Below are 24033 nucleotides of genomic sequence, written 5' to 3'. Positions count from 1 at the left end.
AATGTCCCAGCATTCCCGGTAGTCCTCACCTCTCCAGTCAGCCGATGAATGATCATGTTGGTGAGGTCTAGGATCTTCTGCTCATCGTTCCTCTCATGTATCAGGGATGGAGGAGGAAGCTTCTTGTTTGGGCTCTGGGTCCAGCTCCTTTCTCCTGGGATGCTGGAATTGATGCTGTGGGTGTAAACTTGCATTTAAAAAATTATGTTTAAAAAAACATTAAAAAATTTACATACTCTTTTTGTTTGTTTAAATCAAAGTAATCCTTTACTTTTTGTCCCACTAGGTGACTTTATGATTCGATCTTCTGATCGCTTCTATAATGCTTTGGTATATTTAGTCTAACAAAGCATCAGTGTAAAATTGACAGACAATCTATAAGGCCGTGCCTCTGGCATTTCCTAATAGGCAGTTACTGATGGCAGACCTGGGCGCCTTTGTCAGGCCACCGGCTGCCATGGTAACAAATCAGCGCCACGTGATCGCGTCACGGATGTGCTGATGGGGTGATAGAGGGAGCTCCCTCTGTCTGCCAAACACCTTAGATGCCACGGTCGCTATTGACCACGGACGCTATTGACCACGGCATCTGAGGCTTCGTTCACATCTGTATCGGGGCTCCGTTCATGGGTTCTATCGGATATTTCCGTCAGGGGAACTCATGAACGGAATCCAAACGGAAACCATAGGTTTCCGTTTGTCACCATTGTGTAGGGGTTCCGTCGTTTTAACGGCATCAATACCGTAGTCGACTGAGGTATTAATTCCGTCAAAATGATGGAACCTGTACACAACGGTGACAAATGGAAGCCTATGAATTCCGTTTGTTTTAATTTGGATTCCGTTCATGGGTTCCCCTGACGGAAAGCTCAGACAGAACCCATGAACAGAGTCCCGACGCAGATGTGAACGAAGCCTAAGGGGTTAAATTGCCGTAATTGGAGTTCTCTCCAATTCTGGCAGTTGCCGCTGGAGCCTGGCTGTGAAGAACAGCCGGGCTCCTGCGGCTGATCTATATCCGTCACGATGCAGGAACTAGCACCCACTTGTGAAGGATATATCCGTCGCTGGTCGTTAAGGGGTAAAAGAAAAATCAATAAAAGGATTGCTGCCATGTGACATAACTCCCAGAATCCCTCACCTCTCCGGTCAGCAGGTAGATGATCTCCAGAGTGAGGTTTAATATCCTTTCACTCTTGTGATTACGGACTTGGTCCATGATGAAGACTCTATGGGCACTGTTACTTCTCAGTTGCCGCAGGTCACATGACTCCTGTAACTACAGATTGTTGATGTTATTACACAATATACTTTTGATCCTAGATGACATTAAAAACATATCTGTCCAATAAACACAAGTATTAGAAACCGGAAGCAGCAACTAAACGGTGTCCAAAATGTTCAAAAAGTCACATGCAATAAAAAAAAAATGTGACTGCGCTCTACCGGTTCGACGTGAAGAGATACACAAGGTGAATCCCTACTCGCTGATCGTTGCACGTTCCATCCAAGTACTTGTGTAGAGAATATTCACTGTATTGTGAAACATGAAATATGGACATAGCGCAATAAAGACTTTCAGCGCATTATGAATACTCAAAAGGGGTTTGAGTGTCCCTGACTGTTTCTATGGTGGATGCCACGTGGAATGTATGTTTCTAGACGCCTGTTTTTAAAAAGGATTGGAAGTGAAACAATCAGCTGGTAAGAATTGTCTCCCTGATTCCAGCGCTGTTTTAGCGGTTGGCTAACTACAGCAAGTTAGCCTATGGGGAGCCTACACAACAGTGGCCATATCTTTGGAACGGGGGGGGGGGGGGGTGTCCAGGAAAAAAAGAAAAACAGCGCAGGAATCAGGGAGACAGCGCAATTCAGGTCAGTAAACCAGTTCAACTTATATGACCAGTGACAGGTCCTCTTTACGAGACCATTCAAAATCAATGAGGAGCCACTTTGTTCTTAACCCTTGTCTACAGCCCATTAAAGGGGTATTCACAACTCACAAAATTATGTCATATCCACCTCTGGGACCCGCACCTATGTGGAGAACCGAGGTAGCCTTTTTACTGGCTAACACTAAGCCCCGCCTTAGTAATGGACTCTGTCAATCAGAACGGCCATTACTAAGGCGGTAATAGAGTATTAAAAAACAAAGAGACATAAGAAAATGTTTTAAAAACTCTTTTTCACCATTTAATTTTTTATTTTTTTTTAAAAAGTAGATCATCGAAGTAGTCCAATGAATCTCCAAAATAGTCCAAATGGTCCAGTGGAACCTGTGGGAAAAAAAAGAGCAGTATGAAAAATAAAACCCGTACTCACCTACAGCAGAGGTCTGTCTTCTCCCCTGCGCCGCAAAATAGAGGCCAATGAACTATAGTTCCTATTGTAGCGTACGGGGCCTGGAGATGCACAAGAAATATCAATAGGTATTAATAAATCTGGCGCATCTGGGAGGTCCTGTGCACCAGAAAAAGCTAAAGCAGGGACCTAGAGTGTCAGTGTCCTGCATTAGCTATGATACCGGGGTTACTAGTCAGGGACCCACTTTCAATGTTATCGCTAGTAACCCCGATCACATTGGGCAGGCCAGCCATAAGAAATTTATGGTCTGTCCTCAGGAGATGTGATCAATATCTTATCAGTGTGAGTCCGACTCTCGCCACCCCTGCCAATCAGTTGTTTTAAAGGGGCCGCAGCACTCGTTTCCCCTTCATTGCTTACCTGCTCGTACTGTGATTTGCCGACACACGTGAAAGGGAGAAAGCTGTAATACTGTCAGGCAATAGGACTTACTGCTCTTACAGAAACACTTAAACTGAGTACAATCACCAGAAAAACCATTAGGTAAATTAATACGAGGTTCTGCAAAGATATAGTGTTAGGGCTAGTTCACACGGAGTACTTTGGCGCAGTTTTTGACGTGGAAACCGTGGCAGAAACAGCTAAAAAAAAAAGATGCCCTAAATTGCCTCCCATTGATTTCAATAGGAGGCGGAGGCGTTTTTTCCCGCTTGCAGGATAAAGAAGCGACATGCCTTTTCTTCGGGCGTTTCTATCTCTGACCCCCCATTTACAATGGGAGGCAGACAAAACGTTTTTCACTGCATTTTTTGGCCGCGGTGCGAAAAGCTCTGCCAGCAGGTCAAAATCTGCCTCAAAATTTCTGAAGCAATTTTGAGGCATTTTTCCGCCTGCAAAAAAACTGTGTGAACAGGGCCTTACCCTGCATGTTCGGAGTAAATTGTCAGGTAAAGATACCATGCGTTGGGTTATTCAGCTTCTGTATCTGGGGGACCTTCACCTCCAGCCCGGTTATGGTCGGTTATAATATAGCGATGCCGGCTGGCCACAAGATAGCAGGACTAGACTTTTCCTATAGCAATTCCAGGACTACAGAGGAGCCGAAATGTGAACAAACCGGACAGTGAAAGGTAAGGGATTTATGAAGCACGTATCACAATACTGACAGGCAGCAGCAATATAAGATAACAGGCAGTCACCGACTGAAGACAGGGATGGAACAAGATGTCAGGTGGATGATGGGATCAAACGGATGATGGGTAATGATAACAGACAGATAATGGAAACCAAACATGATGGTAGATGATAACAAGCTAACCCTAACTAGCTGACCTTGTATCTATCCCTGGATCTGTTCCTAAGCACTGACCCCAACACCACTAACCCCCACTGTCCCAAAGACTGTCTGTAATGGAGTTCCTAATCCGAAGACACAGCCCCAGGAAAACACTAGAAACCAGAGGCAATGAAAACAATACAAACCGATGAAACACTCAGGGAAAGCCGGCAAACCGAAAAGAAAACAATGAAACAGGATGAAACTACAGGCCCTTTTACACGGGCCAATTATCGGGCAAACGAGCGTTCACAGAACGTCCCTGATCATCGCCCCGTGTAAACGGCAACAATCAGCCGATGAACGAGCCAATCAGCTCGTTCATTGCTGATTGTATTGTTTATGCGAAATGAAATATTATCGTTGTCGACAGCACATCCTGGTGTGTAATCAGGGAGACGCGCTGCCGACATGATAGAAATGTATGAGGACGGGTGATCATAATAACGAGCACTCGCCCCCATACACAGCTACTTGTCAATTGAGCAAACGAGCGCCGATCGTGAAGATATCTCGTTGATCAGCGCTCGTTTACACGACCCAAGTCAGGCCATGTAAGAGGACACTAACCAACTAACAAGACAAACGCACAACAAAGCAAACACGGACTGAGGATACCTCGGCAGGGCTGTAAAACAGAATACTAGACTGGCACACACAATCAGGCCAGCACATGGCAAACACACAGAGTTAGGCCTCATTTACACGAGCGTGTGCGTTTTGCGCTCGTAAAAAACGCAGCGTTTTGCGTGCGCAAAAGGCACTTGACAGCTCCGTGTGTCATCCGTGTATGATGCGCGGCTGCGTGATTTTCGCGCAGCCGCCATCATAGAGATGAGGCTAGCCGACGTCAGTCACTGTCCAGGGTGCTGAAAGAGTTAACTGATCGGCAGTAACTCTTTCAGCACCCTCGACAGTAAATTCCGATCACCATATCGAGTAACCTGTTTAAAAAAAAAAGAGGTTCGTACTTACCGAGAACTTCCCGGCCGTTGCCTTGGTGACGCGTCCTTGGTGACGCGCCTCTCTTGACATCTGGCCCCACCTCCCTGGATGCGCGGCAGTCCATGTGACCGCTGCAGCCTGTAATTGGCTGCAGCCTGTGCTTGGCCTGTGATTGGCTGCAGCTGTCACTTGGACTGAATTGTCATCCCGGGAGGTCAGACTGGAGGAAGAAGCCGGGAGTTTTATCGGTAAGTCAGAACTTTTTTTTTTTTTTACACGTTCACGTATATTGGGATCGGAAGTCACTGTGCAGGGTGCTGCAACAGTTTAACTATTTCAGCACCCTGGACAGTGACTGTCTCCTGACGTCGCGTCCCGCAACATTTTTTGCCAGGTTCGGCCAAAACGAGTTCGGCCGAACCCGGTGAAGTTCGGTTCGCTCATCTCTAAGACACTCCTTTTGGATGTTTGTAAACAGAAAAGCACGTGGTGCTTTTCTGTTTACATTCATCCTTTTGACAGCTCTTGCGCGAATCACGCAGTTCGCACGGAAGTGCTTCAGTGCGACCTTCGTGGTTTTCATGCACCCATTGACTTCAATGGGTGCGTGATGCGCGAAAAACGCACGATTATAGAACATGTTGTGAGTTTTACGCAACGCACTCACGCTGCGCAAAATTCACGCATCGTCTGCACTGCCCCATAGAGTAATATAGGTGCGTACGACACGCGTGAAAATCACGTGCGTCGCACGCGCGTATATTCCGCTCGTGTAAATGAGGCCTAAGAACTATAACCGACACCCTCAATCTGAGGCCAGGAGATCTGAAGGAATGGAAGAACAATCCTTTCTAACCAAGCCGCCGGCACACAACCTGCACTGATGAACCAAGTCTGCAGCAGTTTCCTCATCAACTGCCCCAACAAATATTCTATAGCCCGGAGATGAGGTGCCTGCAGGAATACACCGGCTGCCAGGGGCGTAGCTGGAGGCTCACGGGCCGCGCTGTAAAAGTTATTTTTGGGCCCAACACAACTTCACTTCATGGCCGATGGCCCAAAGCTTTCAGCTGTATCCTGGGTCTCCTAAGTGACCCATCGATGCAGCACTATCAGCCAGTGGAGCTGCTAAGGTCCTAGAACATCAGGGGCACAAGCCCCAAGACATGTTTTACCCCCCCAGAAAATGTATATTTGACAGCATATCTATAGGACTATGACCCCTATAGCTATGCCACTGGATAGGGTTATATACAGGGCCCAGCAGACAGTATCACACGTGATAAGATTGGATACAGCGGCTCAGCAGACAGTATCACACATGATAGGCTTAGATACAGGTCCCAGCTAACAGTATTACACATAATAGGCTTAGATACAGAGGACAGAATTACACATGATAGGCTGAGATAAAGGGAACAGCAGACAGTATCACACATGATAAGATTGGATACAGCGGCTCAGCAGACAATATCACACATGATAAGATTGGATACAGCGGCTCAGAAGACAATATCACACATGATAGGCTTAGATACAGGTCCCAGCTAACAGTATTACACATGATAGGCTTAGATACAGGGCCAAACAAACAATTTTACACATAATAGGCTTAGATACAGAGGACAGTATCACACATGATAGGCTTGGATAGCAGGCCCAACTGACAGTATCACACATGATAGGCTTATATACAGGTCCCAAGCAGACAGTATCACACACGGTAGGCTTAGATACATGGCCCAAAAAGACAGTCTCACACCATGTGTGATACTATCTGCTGGGCCCTGTATCTAAGTCTACAACATGGTAGGCTTAGATACAGGGCCCCAGCAGGTATCTGTGAGTTTGCCACTAGCATTTGGTGACATCCACTCAAGCCATTTTGCCTGGCACAGGTCTTTACAGATGTATCTCCATATGACGGCCTCCTGGATTCCAACCGGCCACCTGGTATATTGATGACTGTACACAGGAAGGTGTCATCACCCTCTGAACTACGGACATCTGCAGAAAGCAGCTACAACCAGTGAACTGCTCACATCTGTGACCAACAACCCCTTCTACGTAGACTCCACCAGGAGTTCCCTTATCCATTAGATGTTACTCCCACTGGCTGGTTCCAGAATACAACAGCGACTGTAGCAGCAGCATCGTTCCGCTGAGCTCCTCCGAGTTGCCTTCTTTCTTCCACATCTGGTGAGCACAGGTCCCTTGTGGCCCTCACATCCCCTTCTTTCTAACTAACCACCTCAGGAGAGTTTTACTGCGTCTCTTTTTTAGAATCGGTCACACAACGGCCTCCCAAATCCAGGGTGTAGTTTAACCTACAGGTATTTCCAAGCCAGGCCTATAGAGACTACTAGTAGGTGCGCTCCTTTAGTGGTGCCTACACCAAACATTTTGCACTAACATTATACAGTGCGTTGAAAAAATATTTGCCCCTTACTTGAATTCTAATTTTTTTGATAATTTGTCCCATTTAAATGTTTCAGATCATCCAACCTATTTTAATTCCATTCCATTTAATGAGAATAATTCAAAACCTATTTTGCCCATGCGATCAAGTAATTGCCCCCCTAAAGCGAACAACTGGTTGCGCCAGCCTTGGTGGTAACAACTGCAATCAAATGCTTGCGATAACTTGTGATGAGTCTTTTACATCTCTGTGGAGGAATTTTGGCCCGCTCGTCTTTGCAGAATTGTTTTTATTTGGTTACATTGGAGGGTTTTCGAGCATGAAGTGCCAATTTATGGATTTGCCACAGCATCTCAATGGGATTCAAGTCAGGGCTTTGACTCGGCCACCCCAAATCCTTAATTTTGTTTCTGTTGACCCATTCAGAGGTGGACTTGTTTGTGGACTTCGGATCTTTGTCCTGCCCCTTGGTGCTGCAGCTAATCTGTGCTCCTGGGGGAGAGGCTCTAAGCAAAATTATTCTCCTTCCTACTCTGGCAGCTGACAACAGTGCTTTATTTTCACAGCAGAAGGTTTCTCCAAAGCTATACCGACATGGAACTGCAGAGGCTCCGCTCCTTTCCTGACAAGCAGGAATGAAAGCTATTTCTATTGGCTGATCTGCAGGTATCAGAAGATTACAATGCAGAGACAAGGTTGTGGGGAGAGTGCATGTCCACCAGAATTGAGCTCAGTAGGTGGATGTGCACATTGTTATACACTTTGAACACCCGGAGGCGCCATAAATATGTAAGGTAAATTTCATAACTCTCCACTGGATCATATTTTTTTTTTAACAGTAAATGGAAAACATTATTTTTTTTATGATCTTTACAATGTATATGATATTTAATAATGGGACCACTAAGTTAAGGGTCTAAAAGTAGTCATGGCGACGTGTCCCTGTATTGTCCAGCAGCCCGGCCTCCTGGGATGACGTTTCATCTCATGTGACTGCTGCAGCCTGTGATTGGCGTCATGAAACGTCATCCGAGGAGGCCGGCCTGGATGGAGAAGTATATAAAACGGGTAAGTTTAAGCTTTTCTTTTGTTTCAGTTATTCTGTCGCAAAAAAACGCAACATTTGAGATTTGTCACAAGTTTTACCTCCGCATTGAATTAAATGGGGAAAACTTGCATGAAAAAAACAGCAATTTCACAGCATAATGCTGCGGATTAAATAAATCTGATTGTTCAAATCTCATTCACTCTACTGCTACTGCATTAGGCCTCATGCACATGGACTTCTATTGGCCACGGGTACCTTCCCGTTTGCTTACAGGAAGCTGCCCGTGCCGTTGAAAAATATGGAACATGCCCTATTTCAGGCCGTAATAACGGCACGTGCAGGCCCATAAAAGTCTATGGGGCTCCCGTAATTACGGCTGGCTACGTGTGTGCACCCGCAATTACGGGAGCGTTGCTAGGCGACATCAGGGGATAGTCACTGTCCAGGGTGCTGACAATTAAACTTGGAAACATCGATTTCCATTTTAAATGCACCACAGCGCTGGATCCTACCTTCCTTTTCCTGTTTTCCATTTGCAACCCGTGTGCCGACACGAGGAACCGGGCGCTATCTACGACACACAGGTGTGTGTCAGGTGAGCTGGAGGATTTCTCCACATGTTTTTCTTTGGATACAATATTTCGGTCAAGTGTCTCCTCACGAGCTCCCTATGAATAACCAGTGAAGTTACTATATCATTATTGCTTGTATAACCTCCATATGTTATCTGGTGTATGCTGAAGTGGTTTATAACGCATTAGTACTAATCAAAGCATAAGGCCACAACCTTTCAAGAAACGATTTATACGAAACAGTTCTAGGACACAATTCCTAGACAAAGAACGTCACTTGGCTTTAGCAACACAGTGTTTTTGTTTTTAACGATAACTCACTCTGTATCCATACCTTGAAGAAATTTCTCTCAAAAATCGAAAACTATATCTTGAAGAAATTTCTCTTAAAAATCGAAAACTATACCAACATCATGACCCAAGATAGCAAGCACACTCGCTTTGAATTAGCGGAAAAAGTTTTTGGTCACCATGATAACCTTCCGGAAAACAACAAGGACATGGAACATCTGTTCCACATGCTGGAAAAACATCTAGCTCAGCAAGCAAAAATCTGGTGGGACTTGACCACCCTTAAAAATTACATTTCCAAAAACATGATCCCCAGAGGTTTACGACTCAAGAAAACACCAAGTTTCATCTACAACGAAGAATTCCAGAATCAATGGAATCAAATTCTTTCAACCTGCTCCATCAACTTAATGAAATTAATAACGGAACAGGAAGAACTAAAATTAAAAGAATTAGATACCCATATATCTGAAACAAACAAATCATTAGAAACATTTGTCAATTCACCTTCTTATGATCTCCTTAACAACAGAACTTCAGCTGCCATTGATAAACTTGATCATGCTATTGCGGAAATTAAGAAAAATAAATTTCAACGAGACACAAAGGATTACAACAGCAACGAAGTATACAATTGGAGTCACAAAACAAGAAATTATACCAGACCAAGACCGATCCTAAAGAAAAGGAACCAACAATTCAAACAATACAGAGATCTACCAAATAGGGTCAGTTTCAGCTCGACCGAACTAGAGTCTGCGGATGGTACTTCAGAAGATGACATCAATCAAACGTGTCCCCGTCCCATTTACAATTCAAAAAACGGGGAAGGAGGGGCGGTAGGAAACATAAGTCGTACAAATCAAGAACAAAACCGTCGCCTCCGCCCAAGAAAATACCAACAATATCGATAACCAATGTCACCAATCTATCTTCTACAGAGCTAACCCCTGAGCAGAACGAAGTATTAACCTTGGGGCTCAATTTTGCCCCAAAGAAAAATTTCAATCTATTTAATACAATACTAGACATTAACAAATTCATACGCAATTTAACGGTCAAAAAACATTTCTTTCAAAATGAAAGTAACTCTGACCCTACATTAATGGAGACAACAACTATAACTACATTATCAGATGAGACCAGATCCAAAGCAACGATAGCATCAATACCTAAAGACTTCACATTTCAAGAACTGTCAACCATGGTATCCCTAGATCTTCTACGTAACGAAACGGAAAACCAAATTGTCACAATGGCACATAATTTTACCACATCAAATCCGAAATTTTATCTTATCAGCTCACGTACGGATTCGTTGGACCGTTTTCAAACCATCATAGAAAAAGAGCTACACAACCTCGCACACAGTCTTAAAAATAAATATCCGAAAACGAATATGTCAACTAAACTCAAAAAAGCAGCAAAATCACTACAAGAGAACAAGGATATAACCATCAAAATGTCAGACAAAGGTGGCAATGTCACAGTTATGAACAAAAAAGATTACGAACAATCTATTATCAATATGCTTTCTGACAAAACTACTTACAAAATCTTGACAAGGAATCCTGTTGACACGATTAAATACCAGATGAAAAAACTACTGGAAGATGGTTTACAAGACGGTTTCATCACCCAGAAACAAAAGGAGTACATGTATATTGAACAACCAATTACTCCCATAATCCATGCGTTACCTAAGGTTCATAAACAAACAGTACCTCCTCCAATGAGACCAATAGTCTCTGGTATAGGATCAATCTTGGAAAAGCTATCCGAATGGCTAGATACGTTATTACAGCCCTTAGCACAAAATACACCTGGTTTTTTAAAGGACACCAAACATGTCCTCAATATATTTCATAATAAAATCTGGGAAATAAATTTTTCCTGGCTCACATGTGACGTCGTGTCACTGTACACGTCAATTCCTCATGAAATAGCCTGTACTGCTCTGAAATTTCACCTGAAGAAATACAGTACATATGAAATAAATTTCCAAACCTACATAACAGAAGTACTCATGTTCCTACTAACTAACAATTATTTCCAATTCGACAAGAAATATTACTTACAATTAAAGGGTGTATCTATGGGGGCCAAATTCTCCCCATCAATAGCCAACATAGTTATGTCATGGTGGGAACATTTTCACATTTTTTCGCCTAACAATTTGTATAGCAATTGCATAGAATGGTACGGTAGATATATCGACGATATCCTGATTATTTGGAAAGGAGAAACAAACACCATACCTGAATTTGTAGCAGCACTCAACAACAACCAGTGCAATCTAAAATATACGTACCATCATGATACTTCACAAATCACATTTTTAGATTTGGAACTAAAAGGAGACGAAGGTTTTTTCATTTCAACAAAAACCCATCGAAAACCAACAGCCACCAATAACATCCTTCATGCAAAAAGTGACCATACAATACATACCATCAGAGCCATACCTCTGGGTGAAATGCACAGGGCTAAACGAAATTGTACCAGCCAAGACCAGTTCGAGCTTGAACAAAAATCAATACAATTAAGGTTACAAGAACGAGGTTATCCAAAATGGACATTGACCAGAGCTAGCAATATTATTAATCAAAAACCAAGAAATCAACTCCTTGGTCAACAAAAAACTATAAAGAATAAAAAAGAATCACAATCGGCTGCCAATCAACCGACACTTATCCTACAACAAAGCAACCAATTTACCAAAATAAAAAGTATAGTCAACAAGTACATGCCAATCCTCATGGAGGACGACACACTACGTACAATTCTGTCAGGAGGTTGCAGGATAGTAGCAAAAAAAGCCTCCTCACTAGGCAACACTCTGTCTCCCTCGTTATATACATCCAATACCAATACAACATCAACATGGTTAGAGACCAAAGGCTTTTACAGATGTGGCCAACACCCGTGTAAAACTTGCTCTTATGTATATCCAACAAAAAACTTCAGCAATTCTACAAAAACAGATAATTTTACAATCCAAAATTATATCAATTGCAATTCAGAGTCAGTTATTTATTTAATTGAATGTACAGAATGTCAACTTAAATATGTTGGTTGCACTATTAGAAAATTCAAGACGAGAATTTTAGAACATCTGAGCTATATAAGAAACGCAAACATTGTTAATATATCAAATGCGGCCAAGCATTTTATCTCTCATCACAACAGATCCACCAATAATCTTCGTTGCTATGCCATTGAAAAAATACAGCCACCAAAGCGAGGTGGAGATATTAAACATAAGACTCATCTAAGGGAAGCGTATTGGATATATAGGCTAAATACAAGATACCCAGAAGGCCTTAATTTAAGGAAAGAATTAATGTATCTTTATTAACTCACTTCTACCCAAATGGGTCCCCATACGCCATCATGATATTAAAACGCAATCAAACCATTATACCCAAACTAACCCGAGGTATCTATACAGTTCCAATCTTGGAATTTTTAATTAAAAGCACCCCCCCTCATGTACAGACATAACATATGCTAATTGCCATGTACACACGAACCAACACACTTTTTCTTTATGTATTATGTAAGTTTCCCCACGATACCAGATAGTTGTGGTCCAACCGACACTTCCCCACATCACTATCCTCGCCAATAACAATCAGAGCCCTGTTCTTAAGGTCATAAAACCAAATTCAAGCAAGATTGATAGTCGTATATCGTAATTTGGAACAACGAAACACATTTTTTCATACAAAAAAATAAAAAAATAAATATACTTTCCCAGTGAGTAAACTGTCAGGGTACACAAACTGATATAATGGCAAACTGCAAGGTATAAATACTTGCACATGATAACATCCAGTATTGAGTAACAGGACAGGCAAATTAAATCAATATTTAGCCAAACCAGTGGTAATTTACATATCAATTATCACTTATAAGATCACAGTTTCTATAAAATATATTGACTTACCGATGTGTGATGAAATTTCTGGACTTAGTGTGAAATCGAACTGTCGACTTTGTCCCGGAGTTGTTTTCCTGAGCGAGTCCTGGAACGCAACCAAATCAAATAAAACTTTAACAAAATGACAAAACACACATCCCTATGCCATTTCCAGGACGAGTCCCGGAACGCAACTAAACCAAATAAAACTTTAACAAATGACAAACACGTTATCCGACAAGTCCTGTAACAAACACACATACAAACAAAAGTAAAGAAACGAAATACAATGTTATAGCATCAAGAACAAAAACAAAACTAACAAATTCCAATTGCTATATTTATCAAATATTCATTCATGACAGTCAGTAAGAGATTCACGTTGATGTTTGCGTTCCACCATAAGACAACCGTGAAACGCAATCACCTTCTCACTCACCAGCTGTTCCTACCACCACGGCTCATATAAGACAGCGCGCTCTTTTTGAAAGTTAATCACAGCCAAGTCTAAGGACGCAGCGACGTCCGAAACGCGTAGGCCACAGAGGATACCCTCTCCCCACTTCATGCACACCCTGGACCTATACCACTGGACTCCATTTTAACCCAGGACAATTAAACTTGGAAACATCGATTTCCATTTTAAATGCACCACAACGCTGGATCCTACCTTCCTTTTCCTGTTTTCCATTAACTGATCGGCAGTAACTCTTTCAGCACCCGGGACAGTGACTACAGGAGTTAATAGTATTAAAAGTTAACTTACCCTGTTTCTTCCTCCAGTCCGGCCTCCCGGGATGACGTTTCATCCCATGTGACTGCTGCAGCCAATCACAGGCCAATCACAGGCTGCAGCGGTCACATGGACTGCCGCGTCATCCAGGGAGGACGAACTGGATGTCAAAAGAGGGACGCGTCACCAAGACAACGGTACGTATCAACTTCTTTTACTTTCAATCGCTGCGGAAACTCTGCCCAAAAGGGCTGCCCCTTCTCTCTTTCCAGCCCTGATAGAGAGAAGGGGCTGCCGATTAGTGCAGAGAAAACGGGTCCGTAAATACGGGTTGAATACTGGTGACACCGGACCCGTATTTACGGGCACGGGTCCGTAAATACTGGTGGAATATGGGTCAAATACGTGTGACAAGGGACCCGCATTTACGCCAGTATTTACGGGAGGAAAAAAATATGTTCGTGTGCATGAGGCCTTAGGCTGCAGACTTTATGCAATGAAATACGTTGCAAAAAATCTGCAGTATTTATTCTACTAAATGTCTATACTCAATAGACCGAGATGTGATCCTTAAAAAGTTGTGGCGTAAAGGGGAAATTCGCGTAATAAAGTAAAAAAAATAATGTTATTCTCAGACTGTAAAAGAGATCAAAAGCTGAGAGGGTCTTTTTGGAGGTAAAAAAAATAACAAAAACGTTGAGTTTTCACTTATATACCCGACAAAGCTAAGAATTATCCATAAAGGTCAGACAGTCGTCTTAGGAGATCCAGTCTTTAGTTACAGCTTGTGACGAATATTTTTGAAACATACATCGAATAATAACTGGTTTCTGCCGGACAGCTGCCTCCTGTAATGTCCGTGGCTGCGGGCTGTCAGTGCCAACCTCCCCCTGACAGCCGCAGCCACGAGTCGGCAAGCGCTGGCCCCAGTCTCCTCCTCAGGAGACGCCAGCGCTTGCATCCACTCACCTCTGCCGTCCCGTAGGGTGCGTGCGCATGCTCGTGCCCGCTCTTAAAGGGGCAGCGCGCGCACTGAACCTCATGGACGAACTTTGACCCGTGAGTACCCTGGACTATAAGAGGGGTCCAGTCCCCTAGTTCTATGCCAGAGCGTTGTGTTGCCTAGTTTGTATATGTGATGGCCTCCTAGTGTGTTTCTTGTTCCAGTCCCTGTCCCTATACCCGTTTCCAGTTCCTGTTCCTAGCAATCCATACCTTCCTGGTCTAGCATCCACGTCTGATTTGCTTCACCTCGCCTGACTTTCGCCTGCTACCCAAGTCCCAGCCGAGCCTGCCCTGCTGCTGTCTGAGATGCCACAGGTACCTATAGAACTATAGACCCTCACCTGCTCCCTGTTGGCCAGCTGCCTTACCGCCAGTGGGTCCTCCATTGTAATGAATGGATATCCTAAGAGAAGGGGCTTTGCCTTCTAAACTCTCATGGGCGGTTGTGTGGGTGCATCTACTTAGTGACGGAGTGCCCTCCACTTTGCACTAATCAAAGTAGGCACAAGTAGATATCGTAGGTATTAATACCCAGACTGACAAGGGAAGAGTTTGTGTATTTCGTATGTCTATTTTTAGTGAACAGAAAAATAATATTTCTCGCCCCAAAAAATCTGAACATGTGATTACAAGTTTTCTATAACCCCTTAACACAGAATGACGTCCATACAGCAACCTCAGCAGAAAAATAAAAACTTTATGGCTCTTGGAATGCAATGATGGAAAAACCAAAAACAATGCTTGGTCCTTAAAGGGGTTGTCCGGGCACGGGGCGGTTTTTAATACGGAGGACCTATCCACAGGATAGGTCCTCAGGATAGGCATGGACATCCGGTGCTCGGAATCAGCCGGAGCCGCTGATCGGTGCCGGGTTTTTATTTATAAAATCTGTTTCCATCCAAGGACGGTGATTTGTAAATTTCCCGTTTAGAGAACATAATCATTCTTTACATCAATGTTCTCCCACAATTGAACATGTCATTTTTGTCTCACTTTTGTGGGATTTTTGCTGTATATTAAGACTTGTTTTCTGTGCAAAACATTTTCTACAATCAGAGCAGAAAAATGGCTTCTCTCCAGTGTGCGTCCTTTGATGGATGGTCAGATACGTCTTCAATGAAAAACATTTCCCATATTCGGTGCAGGAGAATGGCTTCTCACCTGTGTGGGTTTTCCGATGGTTGACGAGACTTAGTTTATGAGCAAAGAGCTTCCCGCAATCAGCACATAGATATGGTTTCTCCCCTGTGTGAACCCTCTGGTGTCTTCTAAGTTTTGATCCACTTCGAAAGCATTTTCCGCATTGTCCACATTGGAACGGCTTATCCTCGGTGTGAGTTTTCTTATGTTTATTCAGATAGGATTTTAGTGGAAAACATTTCCCACACTCAGAACATGAAAACATATTATTGTCCTTACGATCTGTACTAGGTGAATTGACGCTCAATCTAATAGAAGAACATTCCTGGTGGTCAGAAGAATCGGATGAAAAAACCTGCACTAACAACCCTTGGAGAAGTGACGTTTTCTCCTGGAGAACCTTGAGTGATGTTGCCGTTGTCCAGTATACAGTCTGGAGATAAAAAGAGACATCCTTCCAAAATATTTTTGCTGTCCTCTCCATCTGTGGGAGCAAATGTAAAGATGTTAAATGTAAAGATCTCTTATCAAGGTGTCAGAGTAGAAAGTTATGACAATGATGATAGATGTCACAACATTTCCAAGGATTACAGGAGTCCAAAAGATGATGTTGGCTCCCCGTAGCCCCTACTGGACACTTCTCACATACCAAGGCTACCTGCTCATGATTGTTTGTATTTGCGTCCTGCAAACAATGGATCCATTGTCCGTTTTTTTGCGGTACGACAGTGTGTCCTCCGCATCCGTCCCATTTGTTCCATAGGTTTGACTTGAATGGGCGAGACCGAGCCACAAATACTGACAGGAACAGGACCTGCTCTGAGTTTTGTGGCCTGGTCCCACACAAGGATCTGTGAAGAACATGGCAGTGTGCACGGAGCCATAGAAATGAAGGGGTCAGTCGGCCGTCCGTTACAATACGGATAGCACACTGACGAGAAGAACGGTCGTCTGCATGTAGCCAAGGAGAGTTCATAAAAAGAGATTGTTTTAGTCACTGAACAGTTTGTGGTTGTCGCTCACCTGGGTAGATATTGTTAGAAGTTTCTTCCTTATTGCACCTTTGATCCTCCCACACATACGCCTTGTATCATCCGTCTACATTCTCAACTTTAATATGAATATTTCCCTAAACACTCACATAAAATATTACAAATTATTTCCTCAGTTAATGAGCTGAAATGTAACAAATTATTAGGTAATATTGGCAAAGCATGAAGTGCACATTCACCTTTATGGGATTTGACAAGACTTTGGTTCCACCTACGTGATGACCCTCTGGGACGTTGTGATATTCCTGTGGACAATCCCAGGAAAACACAGAACTGGGACATCTCTCTGATGGATTTCTCTTACTGGATATACAGTGAAGGAAATAAGTATTTGATCCCTTGCTGATTTTGTAAGTTTGCCCACTGTCAAAGTCATGAACAGTCTAGAATTTTTAGGCTAGGTTAATTTTACCAGTGAGAGATAGATTATATAAAAAAAAAAAAAAGAAAATCACATAGTCAAAATGATATATATTTATTTGCATTGTGCACAGAGAAATAAGTATTTGATCCCCTACCAACCATTAAGATCTCAGCCTCCTCCAGACCAGTTACACGCTCCAAATCAACTTGGTGCCTGCATTATAGACAGCTCTTACATGGTCACCTGTATAAAAGACTCCTGTCCACAGACTCAATTAATCAGTCTGACTCTAACCTTTACAACATGGGCAAGACCAAAGAGCTTTCTAAGGATGTCAGGGACAAGATCATAGACCTGCACAAGGCTGGAATGGGCTACAAAACTATAAGTAAGACGCTGGGTGAGAAGGAGACAACTGTTGGTGCAATAGTAAGAAAATGGAAGACATACAAAATGACTGTCAATCGACATCGATCTGGGGCTCCATGCAAAATCTCACCTCGTGGGGTATCCTTGATCCTGAGGAAGGTGAGAGCTCATCCGAAAACTACACGGGGGGAACTTGTTAATGATCTCAAGGCAGCTGGGACCACAGTCACCAAGAAAACCATTGATAACACATTACGCCGTAATGGATTAAAATCCTGCAGTGCCCGCAAGGTCCCCCTGCTCAAGAAGGCACATGTACAGGCCCGTCTGAAGTTTGCAAATGAACATCTGGATGATTCTGAGAGTGATTGGGAGAAGGTGCTGTGGTCAGATGAGACTAAAATTGAGCTCTTTGGTATTAACTCAACTCGCCGTGTTTGGAGGAAGAGAAATGCTGCCTATGACCCAAAGAACACCGTCCCCACTGTCAAGCAAGGAGGTGGAAACATTATGTTTTGGGGGTGTTTCTCTGCTAAGGGCACAGGACTACTTCACCGCATCAATGGAAGAATGGATGGAGCCTTGTACCGTCAAATCCTGAGTTACAACCTCCTTCCCTCCACCAGGACATTAAAACTGGCTCGTGGCTGGGTCTTCCAGCACGACAGTGACCCGAAACATACAGCCAAGGCAACAAAGGAGTGGCTCAAACAGAAGCACATTAAGGTCATGGAGTGGCCTAGCCAGTCTCCAGACCTTAATCCCATCGAAAACTTATGGAGGGAGCTGAAGATCCGAGTTGCCAAGCGACAGCCTCGAAATCTTAATGATTTACAGATGATCTGCAAAGAGGAGTGGGCCAAAATTCCATCTAACATGTGTGCAAACCTCATCATCAACTACAAAAAACGTCTGACTGCTGTGCTTGCCAACAAGGGTTTTGCCACCAAGTATTAAGTCTTGTTTGCCAAAGGGATCAAATACTTATTTCTCTGTGCACAATGCAAATACATATATATAATTTTGACTATGTGATTTTTTTTTAAATATAATCTATCTCTCACTGGTAAAATTAACCTAGCCTAAAAATTCTAGACTGTTCATGTCTTTGACAGTGGGCAAACTTACAAAATCAGCAAGGGATCAAATACTTATTTCCTTCACTGTACCTGTAGGAGACACATACAGTGGAAGACATTGTTTATATGTAGTTATCAGGTGATGGGTGTATCTTGTGGACTGTCAAAAATGCTCTCCTCTTACCCGGTGATGTGAGGGGCCGGTGGTCCTCCATCATGGCGTCCCTGTACAGATCCTTGTGTTCTTCTATATACTCCAACTCCTCCATGGAGAAATAGACGGAGACATCCTGACACCTTATACTATATAATGTCCCAGCATTCCCGGTAGTCCTCACCTCTCCGGTCAGCAGATGAATGATCTTGTTGGTGAGTTCTAGGATCTTCTGCTCGTTGTTTCTCTTAGGTATCAGTGAAAGCTCCGTGATGGTACTGATCCATCCTCCAGACATGTAGGGACAGCTGTTGGGGGATAGAGAGTCACCAGATGTCTTCTTCACTACTGAACAATCCTGGATATCGAGATGGAACATACAAGAGAATCAAAATGAACAGGAAGTTCTTAGTAAACATTTTGATTGTATAAGCGCACCTGCCTCCTCATGGCGACTTCTTTTAAGTGGGTCCCTACTCTATTAGGTGCCGCACCACATGGCAACCAGTGCCACCGCAACACCCCGCCTGCAGAGGGAGCAACACAGTCCCCAGGCTAAGACACCTTATGTTGTAGCCCACAGATCAGTCCATAGTAATGCATCCAAAGGATAACTGAATGCAACCACCACCAGGTAACACTGTCCAGGTATATAACAAGTGAATGATAGGTTATTAACCCCTTAATGAACAGCCTATTTTCGGTTTTTTCAATTTTCGTTTTTACCTCTGTGAAGGATGATTTATTTGCTTATATTCTCTGTATGAAATTACATTGTGAATTATCAAGCAGGAGGCCGAATTACTAAGATATGTATTATGTGAAAGTGATGATAATGTGTAAATGATTTAGTTTCGTGCAGCAGCCATCTTGTCTGGAGTTCCCATCTTGTCTGGAGTTCCCATCTTGTCTGGAGTTCCCATCTTGTCTGGAGTTCCCATCTTGGTTCTTTTGTAGTGAATAGAAAAGTCATTGTTCCTTTAATACAAGTAATGTTGATTTCGTATGTTTTATCTTTGACCTTGGTTCCCATGCGAAGTTTGTAGAGAATGGACAGGGAGTGAGATGGGAGGATGGCAAGTATGCGTGAGGGAAGGTCTCCCCCATCTCCACGAGAACATTCTGTCCAAAAGAGAGATAAGAAACCTGTAAACATAATGTGTGAAGAATTATAATGATGTATCTGGGATGTATTTTATTGTATGCTTTTTACTGAATAACAAATATTGTTACATTGTCTCTGATTGGTTAACCTCAAGCCGACACCCCTTCTGAATTTCAGTTTAACAGTTTGAGTTTGGTAATAAATCCTTCACAGGAGCATTTTGAACATTATCAGCAGCGTCTGTGTGTTTTCTTCTCCTCTCTCCATATATATCGGTGAAATATCCTAATTAGGATTCTGACTAATGGAGTCTGGCCTTGAGAGTCTGTTGGGACTCGTATAAATTTTAGTCTAATATATTTTGAGCAATGGATTTCCACGACACCTCCCACCATTCCAAAAATCATAACTTTTGTAATGCGTGTCCACCGCGGACTGTTTAGGAAGGTGGAAGCAGCATTAGGGGGGCAGTCAAAATGCTAGTGGGCGCTACCTTCACACTATGCACCAGAGAAGATTTGTTACAGCATTTATATTTACAAATCAATTATGATGACGTGATCTTTTGCTTTTTATATAATATTGTTCGTAGGATAAAAAGATAAGAGAAAGGACATATACATGAGGCCCGGATTATTTTACCTCTCCGGTAAGAAGGTAGATTATCTCCAGGGTGACGTTCAGTATCTTCTCCGTTATGTGTCCCTTATCCATCACAAAGAACAATGACGTGTAGATGGTTTCGAATGAGATCTACAAATAAAGAGATGATAACTAGATGATAGAATTATGAAATGTTAAAGGGACACTCCGGCCAAAACTGACCTCTCCCATGTGCTGCATTCTGGTATTCCATGTGTCAGTCTCTCCCCTGTTATTTATCTCTATATATCAGACCGGGACGGTTGCTTAGCAGCAGTGTGAATCCGGCTCGGTGACTGCTTTCTCTACTTGGGTCTCTGGAGATCTATGTGTCACCCGTCACAGGCTTCAGCAGTTTCTGTACCGCACTAGTTATACACAGGGGGAAACAGAAACTTCTATCATCAACTGCCACTGATACTTAGACAGGTTCCTGTCACACAGGTGTAGAAGAATATAGTGCAGCCTCTCTGTCTGTATACTTATGGTTTCTCAGCTTATTTAGAAGAATATAGAGAGAATAATAATCACAGTGTCCCCCAGCATAAAGAAATTATATGGTCTTTAGCTGGTCATGTGATTGATAGCAAAGCAGAGAGGAAGAGAAAGCTGGGGAAATCTAAGAATCAAGACGGAGGCTTTTTTAAAGCACGGACAAGGCAGGAGTTCAAAAAGTAAGTACAGTATACATAAAAGAAGTGTAGAGTGATATATACAGTCAGGTGAGGGGTGCAGACATGGAAAGTTGTGCTTCCACTGGAGCTCTTCTTTAATTTTTAGTTCCGTGTCTTTTGGCAGTAAGGAGAAAATACAGCATGTGGGAGGTGAGAGACAATACTATATGGATAAAAGTACGTGAACTCCCCACCTAATTATTGAGCTTAGGTGTTTCAGCTTCACGCATTGCAAACCGGTGCATAAAATCAAGCCCACAGCCATGCAATCTCCAGAGAAACATTGCTAGTAGTATGGGTCATACTGAAGAGCTCAGTGGCTTTAAACGTGGTGCAGAACAAGAACTGTGTGTCAGGAGCTTCATGAAATGGATTTCCTTAGATCCCCATGCACAATGCCAGGCGTCAGCTGGAGAGGTGTATAGCAAGTCGTTCTCTAGAGTGATGAATAACGTCTTGTTATCTGGTAGTCTGATGGGTCAATCTGGGCCTCTGAACGTTACCTACAGGAATACATAGTGTCTACTGTAAAATTTAGGGGAGGAAAGATAAATGTCTGGGGATGGTTTTTAGGGTTTGGGCTACATCTCTTATTTCCATTGAAGAGTAATGTTAATGCTTCCACATAGGAAGACATTTTGGACAATAGTGGGAACAGTTTGGGGAAGGACCTTTCCTGTCCCAGCATGACTGCGCCCCTGTAAGCAAGGTCCATAAAGACATGGTTTGATGAGTTTGTTGTGTAGTGACTCGAGTGGCCTGCACAAAGGACCATCCAACACCTTTGGGATGAATTATAACACGGGTTGCGAGCAAAACCTACTCATCCAATATCAGTGCTTGTCTGTGGGAATTTGTGCCCAATCAGCCAAAAAAAGCATTTGTGAGGTCACACTCCAAAATCTTGTGGCAAGCCTTCCCAGAAGAGTAGAGACTGTTAAAGCCGCAAAAGGGCTGTAATGCCGGGGTAGGGAGACAGACAGGTGAGCCCTAATCTACCCGCCACTCAGTCCCTGCCTACTTGCACGGCCCGTCCTAGGCGACGGCGTACAACCGGGCGACGGTCCGTACGTTCAATAAGTGCACGACAGACAAACAGACGAGGGTACACAGAAGCTAAGGGAAATGGGGCAGTTGCCCACGGCAACACCGTGAGCAACAGGAGTAGTGAACGAGCCGAGTCAAAGCAGGAGTGTACGAGGTACCAAACGCAGAGCAGGAGAGTGGTCAGTAAAGCCAGGGTCAAATTGAAGCAGAGGTCAATAGTACTAGCAGGAACAGCAGAGCTAGGAAGCCAGACAGAATCACAGGCAAAAGAAAAGCAGGAAATGAAGGTATAAATAGACCGAGGGCGGCAGCTAGCGCCGTCTGGCAAGGCTGTGATAGGTTCTCCCACTCCTCAGCCTACCAGCCTGAGTCGTAGCAGATCGAGTCACTCTATCAGACCTAGGAGCAGGTGCAGACTGATTAATCACGGGCGTCGACACAGAAGCTGTGTCTGGTAAATCCTTTACAAGGGCAATGATCGAGAACGAGGGTTCATATGGCAGTAAAACTTCTACCGATCGCAAAATGATGGCATAACCCAACGATATGCCATCACTTTGTGTGATGAGAATATTCCGTTACTTCTTCAGTGGAGATCCGCACAGTAACAGCCAATATCCTATGGCCTTCCTCTATCTATCAGAAGTTTAGTCCAGATGGGCCTGAGCTGTCTATACGTGTCTGCAGGAACATGATCAAAAGATGGTCTCTTGGTTATGGCCATGTCAACTTCCAGCAGACGGTGAGTAATGGTCATTACATTGTGATATGTATCCGGTAATGTAATAAGTGGTGAAATATGACACCCGGACCCCACACCGATCAGCTGTTCGGGCTGCCTCCGGGCACCGGATGTTATGCTGGGTATGCAGTGCTTCATACACTGTATAGCGGCCGTGCTGCAGAACTGCAGCTCTAGTCCCATTCACGGCCGCTATACTGTGAGCCATCTGCTTCCGGAATGGACCCCCATCAATGATATACCGATGATCTATCCTGTGGAAAGGTCATCAGTATGAAAAACCGCCCCCTGCCCGGACAACCCCTTTAATTCTGGAGCACTGAACTCTCTTTAGCCGTGGGAACCTTCCAGTATTACACTTGGAGATCTCTGACCAAAAATGGAGCCAACTCAACGTTCTGTAAACAAGTCAACTTTATGGTCCAGTCATGTAATGTCCTTGTCAGAGGTTATAATGTTGTCGGTCATTATAATGCCTGAACTGAAGTGTCCACATCTCACCTGACCCAGCTCCTCTCCAGACACTGATACCTTCAACATGCTCAGAACTGACGCTGTGCCGAGAAAATCCTGACAATCCACCAAAAACTTTCACCAAATATTTGTTATCAATGCCAGATTAGGGGCCGTTCACATATGACCGTTGCTCCTGTCAGTTTCCCTCCATCGTGTTGCAGAACAGCCATAGTGAAACTGATGCTAGAACGGATCCCATAGCTTTCTATGGGATCTGTCCTGGCACAGGGAACATCAGTTGTGGCTCCGTACAGTGATAGACCAGTGCAGGAACCAGGATCCAAAAACTTTACCTGCAGCGTTTTTTTGTCTGGCTCCCAGGATGTCCGGCGCCGTATCCTATCTATTTTAACTGTGGCCGGATGAACGCCAGGAGCTGCCACATCCACCTTACAGCAGCACCTGGCGGAAAGGCGGCCGGGGGTATGTCCCGCTGTCAACTGTATCTGCATCCTAAGGACGCAGATAGAGTTGAACCCAATTCTGAAGCAGGGAACCATCAGCTCCCTGCTTCAGAATTAGTTCAGAGTGGAGAAGCAGAGGGACCTGCTCCACTTGCTGAGAACTCTCTGGC

General features: G+C 43.6%; 1 protein-coding gene across 8 annotated transcripts in view; it reads right to left on the bottom strand.

The window, feature by feature from the left end:
* Positions 1–24033, bottom strand: part of LOC142663754 (uncharacterized) — a 28440-nt gene that overhangs the window by 1157 nt on the left and 3250 nt on the right. For 2 of the 8 annotated variants that reach the window (XM_075842584.1, XM_075842579.1), the window contains exons 2-7: positions 20481–20591; positions 18764–19879; positions 12865–12943; positions 2191–2276; positions 1142–1279; positions 30–174 (exon numbers count right to left, since the gene is read on the bottom strand). In XM_075842584.1, the coding sequence (XP_075698699.1) occupies positions 30–56 (27 nt within the window). In that variant the 5' untranslated portion in view covers positions 57–174; positions 1142–1279; positions 2191–2276; ... (1 more) ...; positions 18764–19879; positions 20481–20591. Of the gene's footprint in view, positions 1–29; positions 175–1141; positions 1280–2190; positions 2277–12864; positions 12944–15736; positions 17069–18763; positions 19901–20480; positions 20592–20663; positions 20849–24033 lie in introns of those variants that run through there. The other 6 variants (XM_075842580.1, XM_075842581.1, XM_075842582.1 and 3 more) reach the window with 6 other exon arrangements.

The sequence above is a fragment of the Rhinoderma darwinii genome, chromosome 11, assembly GCF_050947455.1.
Source record: "Rhinoderma darwinii isolate aRhiDar2 chromosome 11, aRhiDar2.hap1, whole genome shotgun sequence".
Lineage (NCBI taxonomy): Eukaryota > Metazoa > Chordata > Amphibia > Anura > Rhinodermatidae > Rhinoderma > Rhinoderma darwinii.
This window is presented reverse-complemented; position numbering and strand designations above follow the sequence as displayed.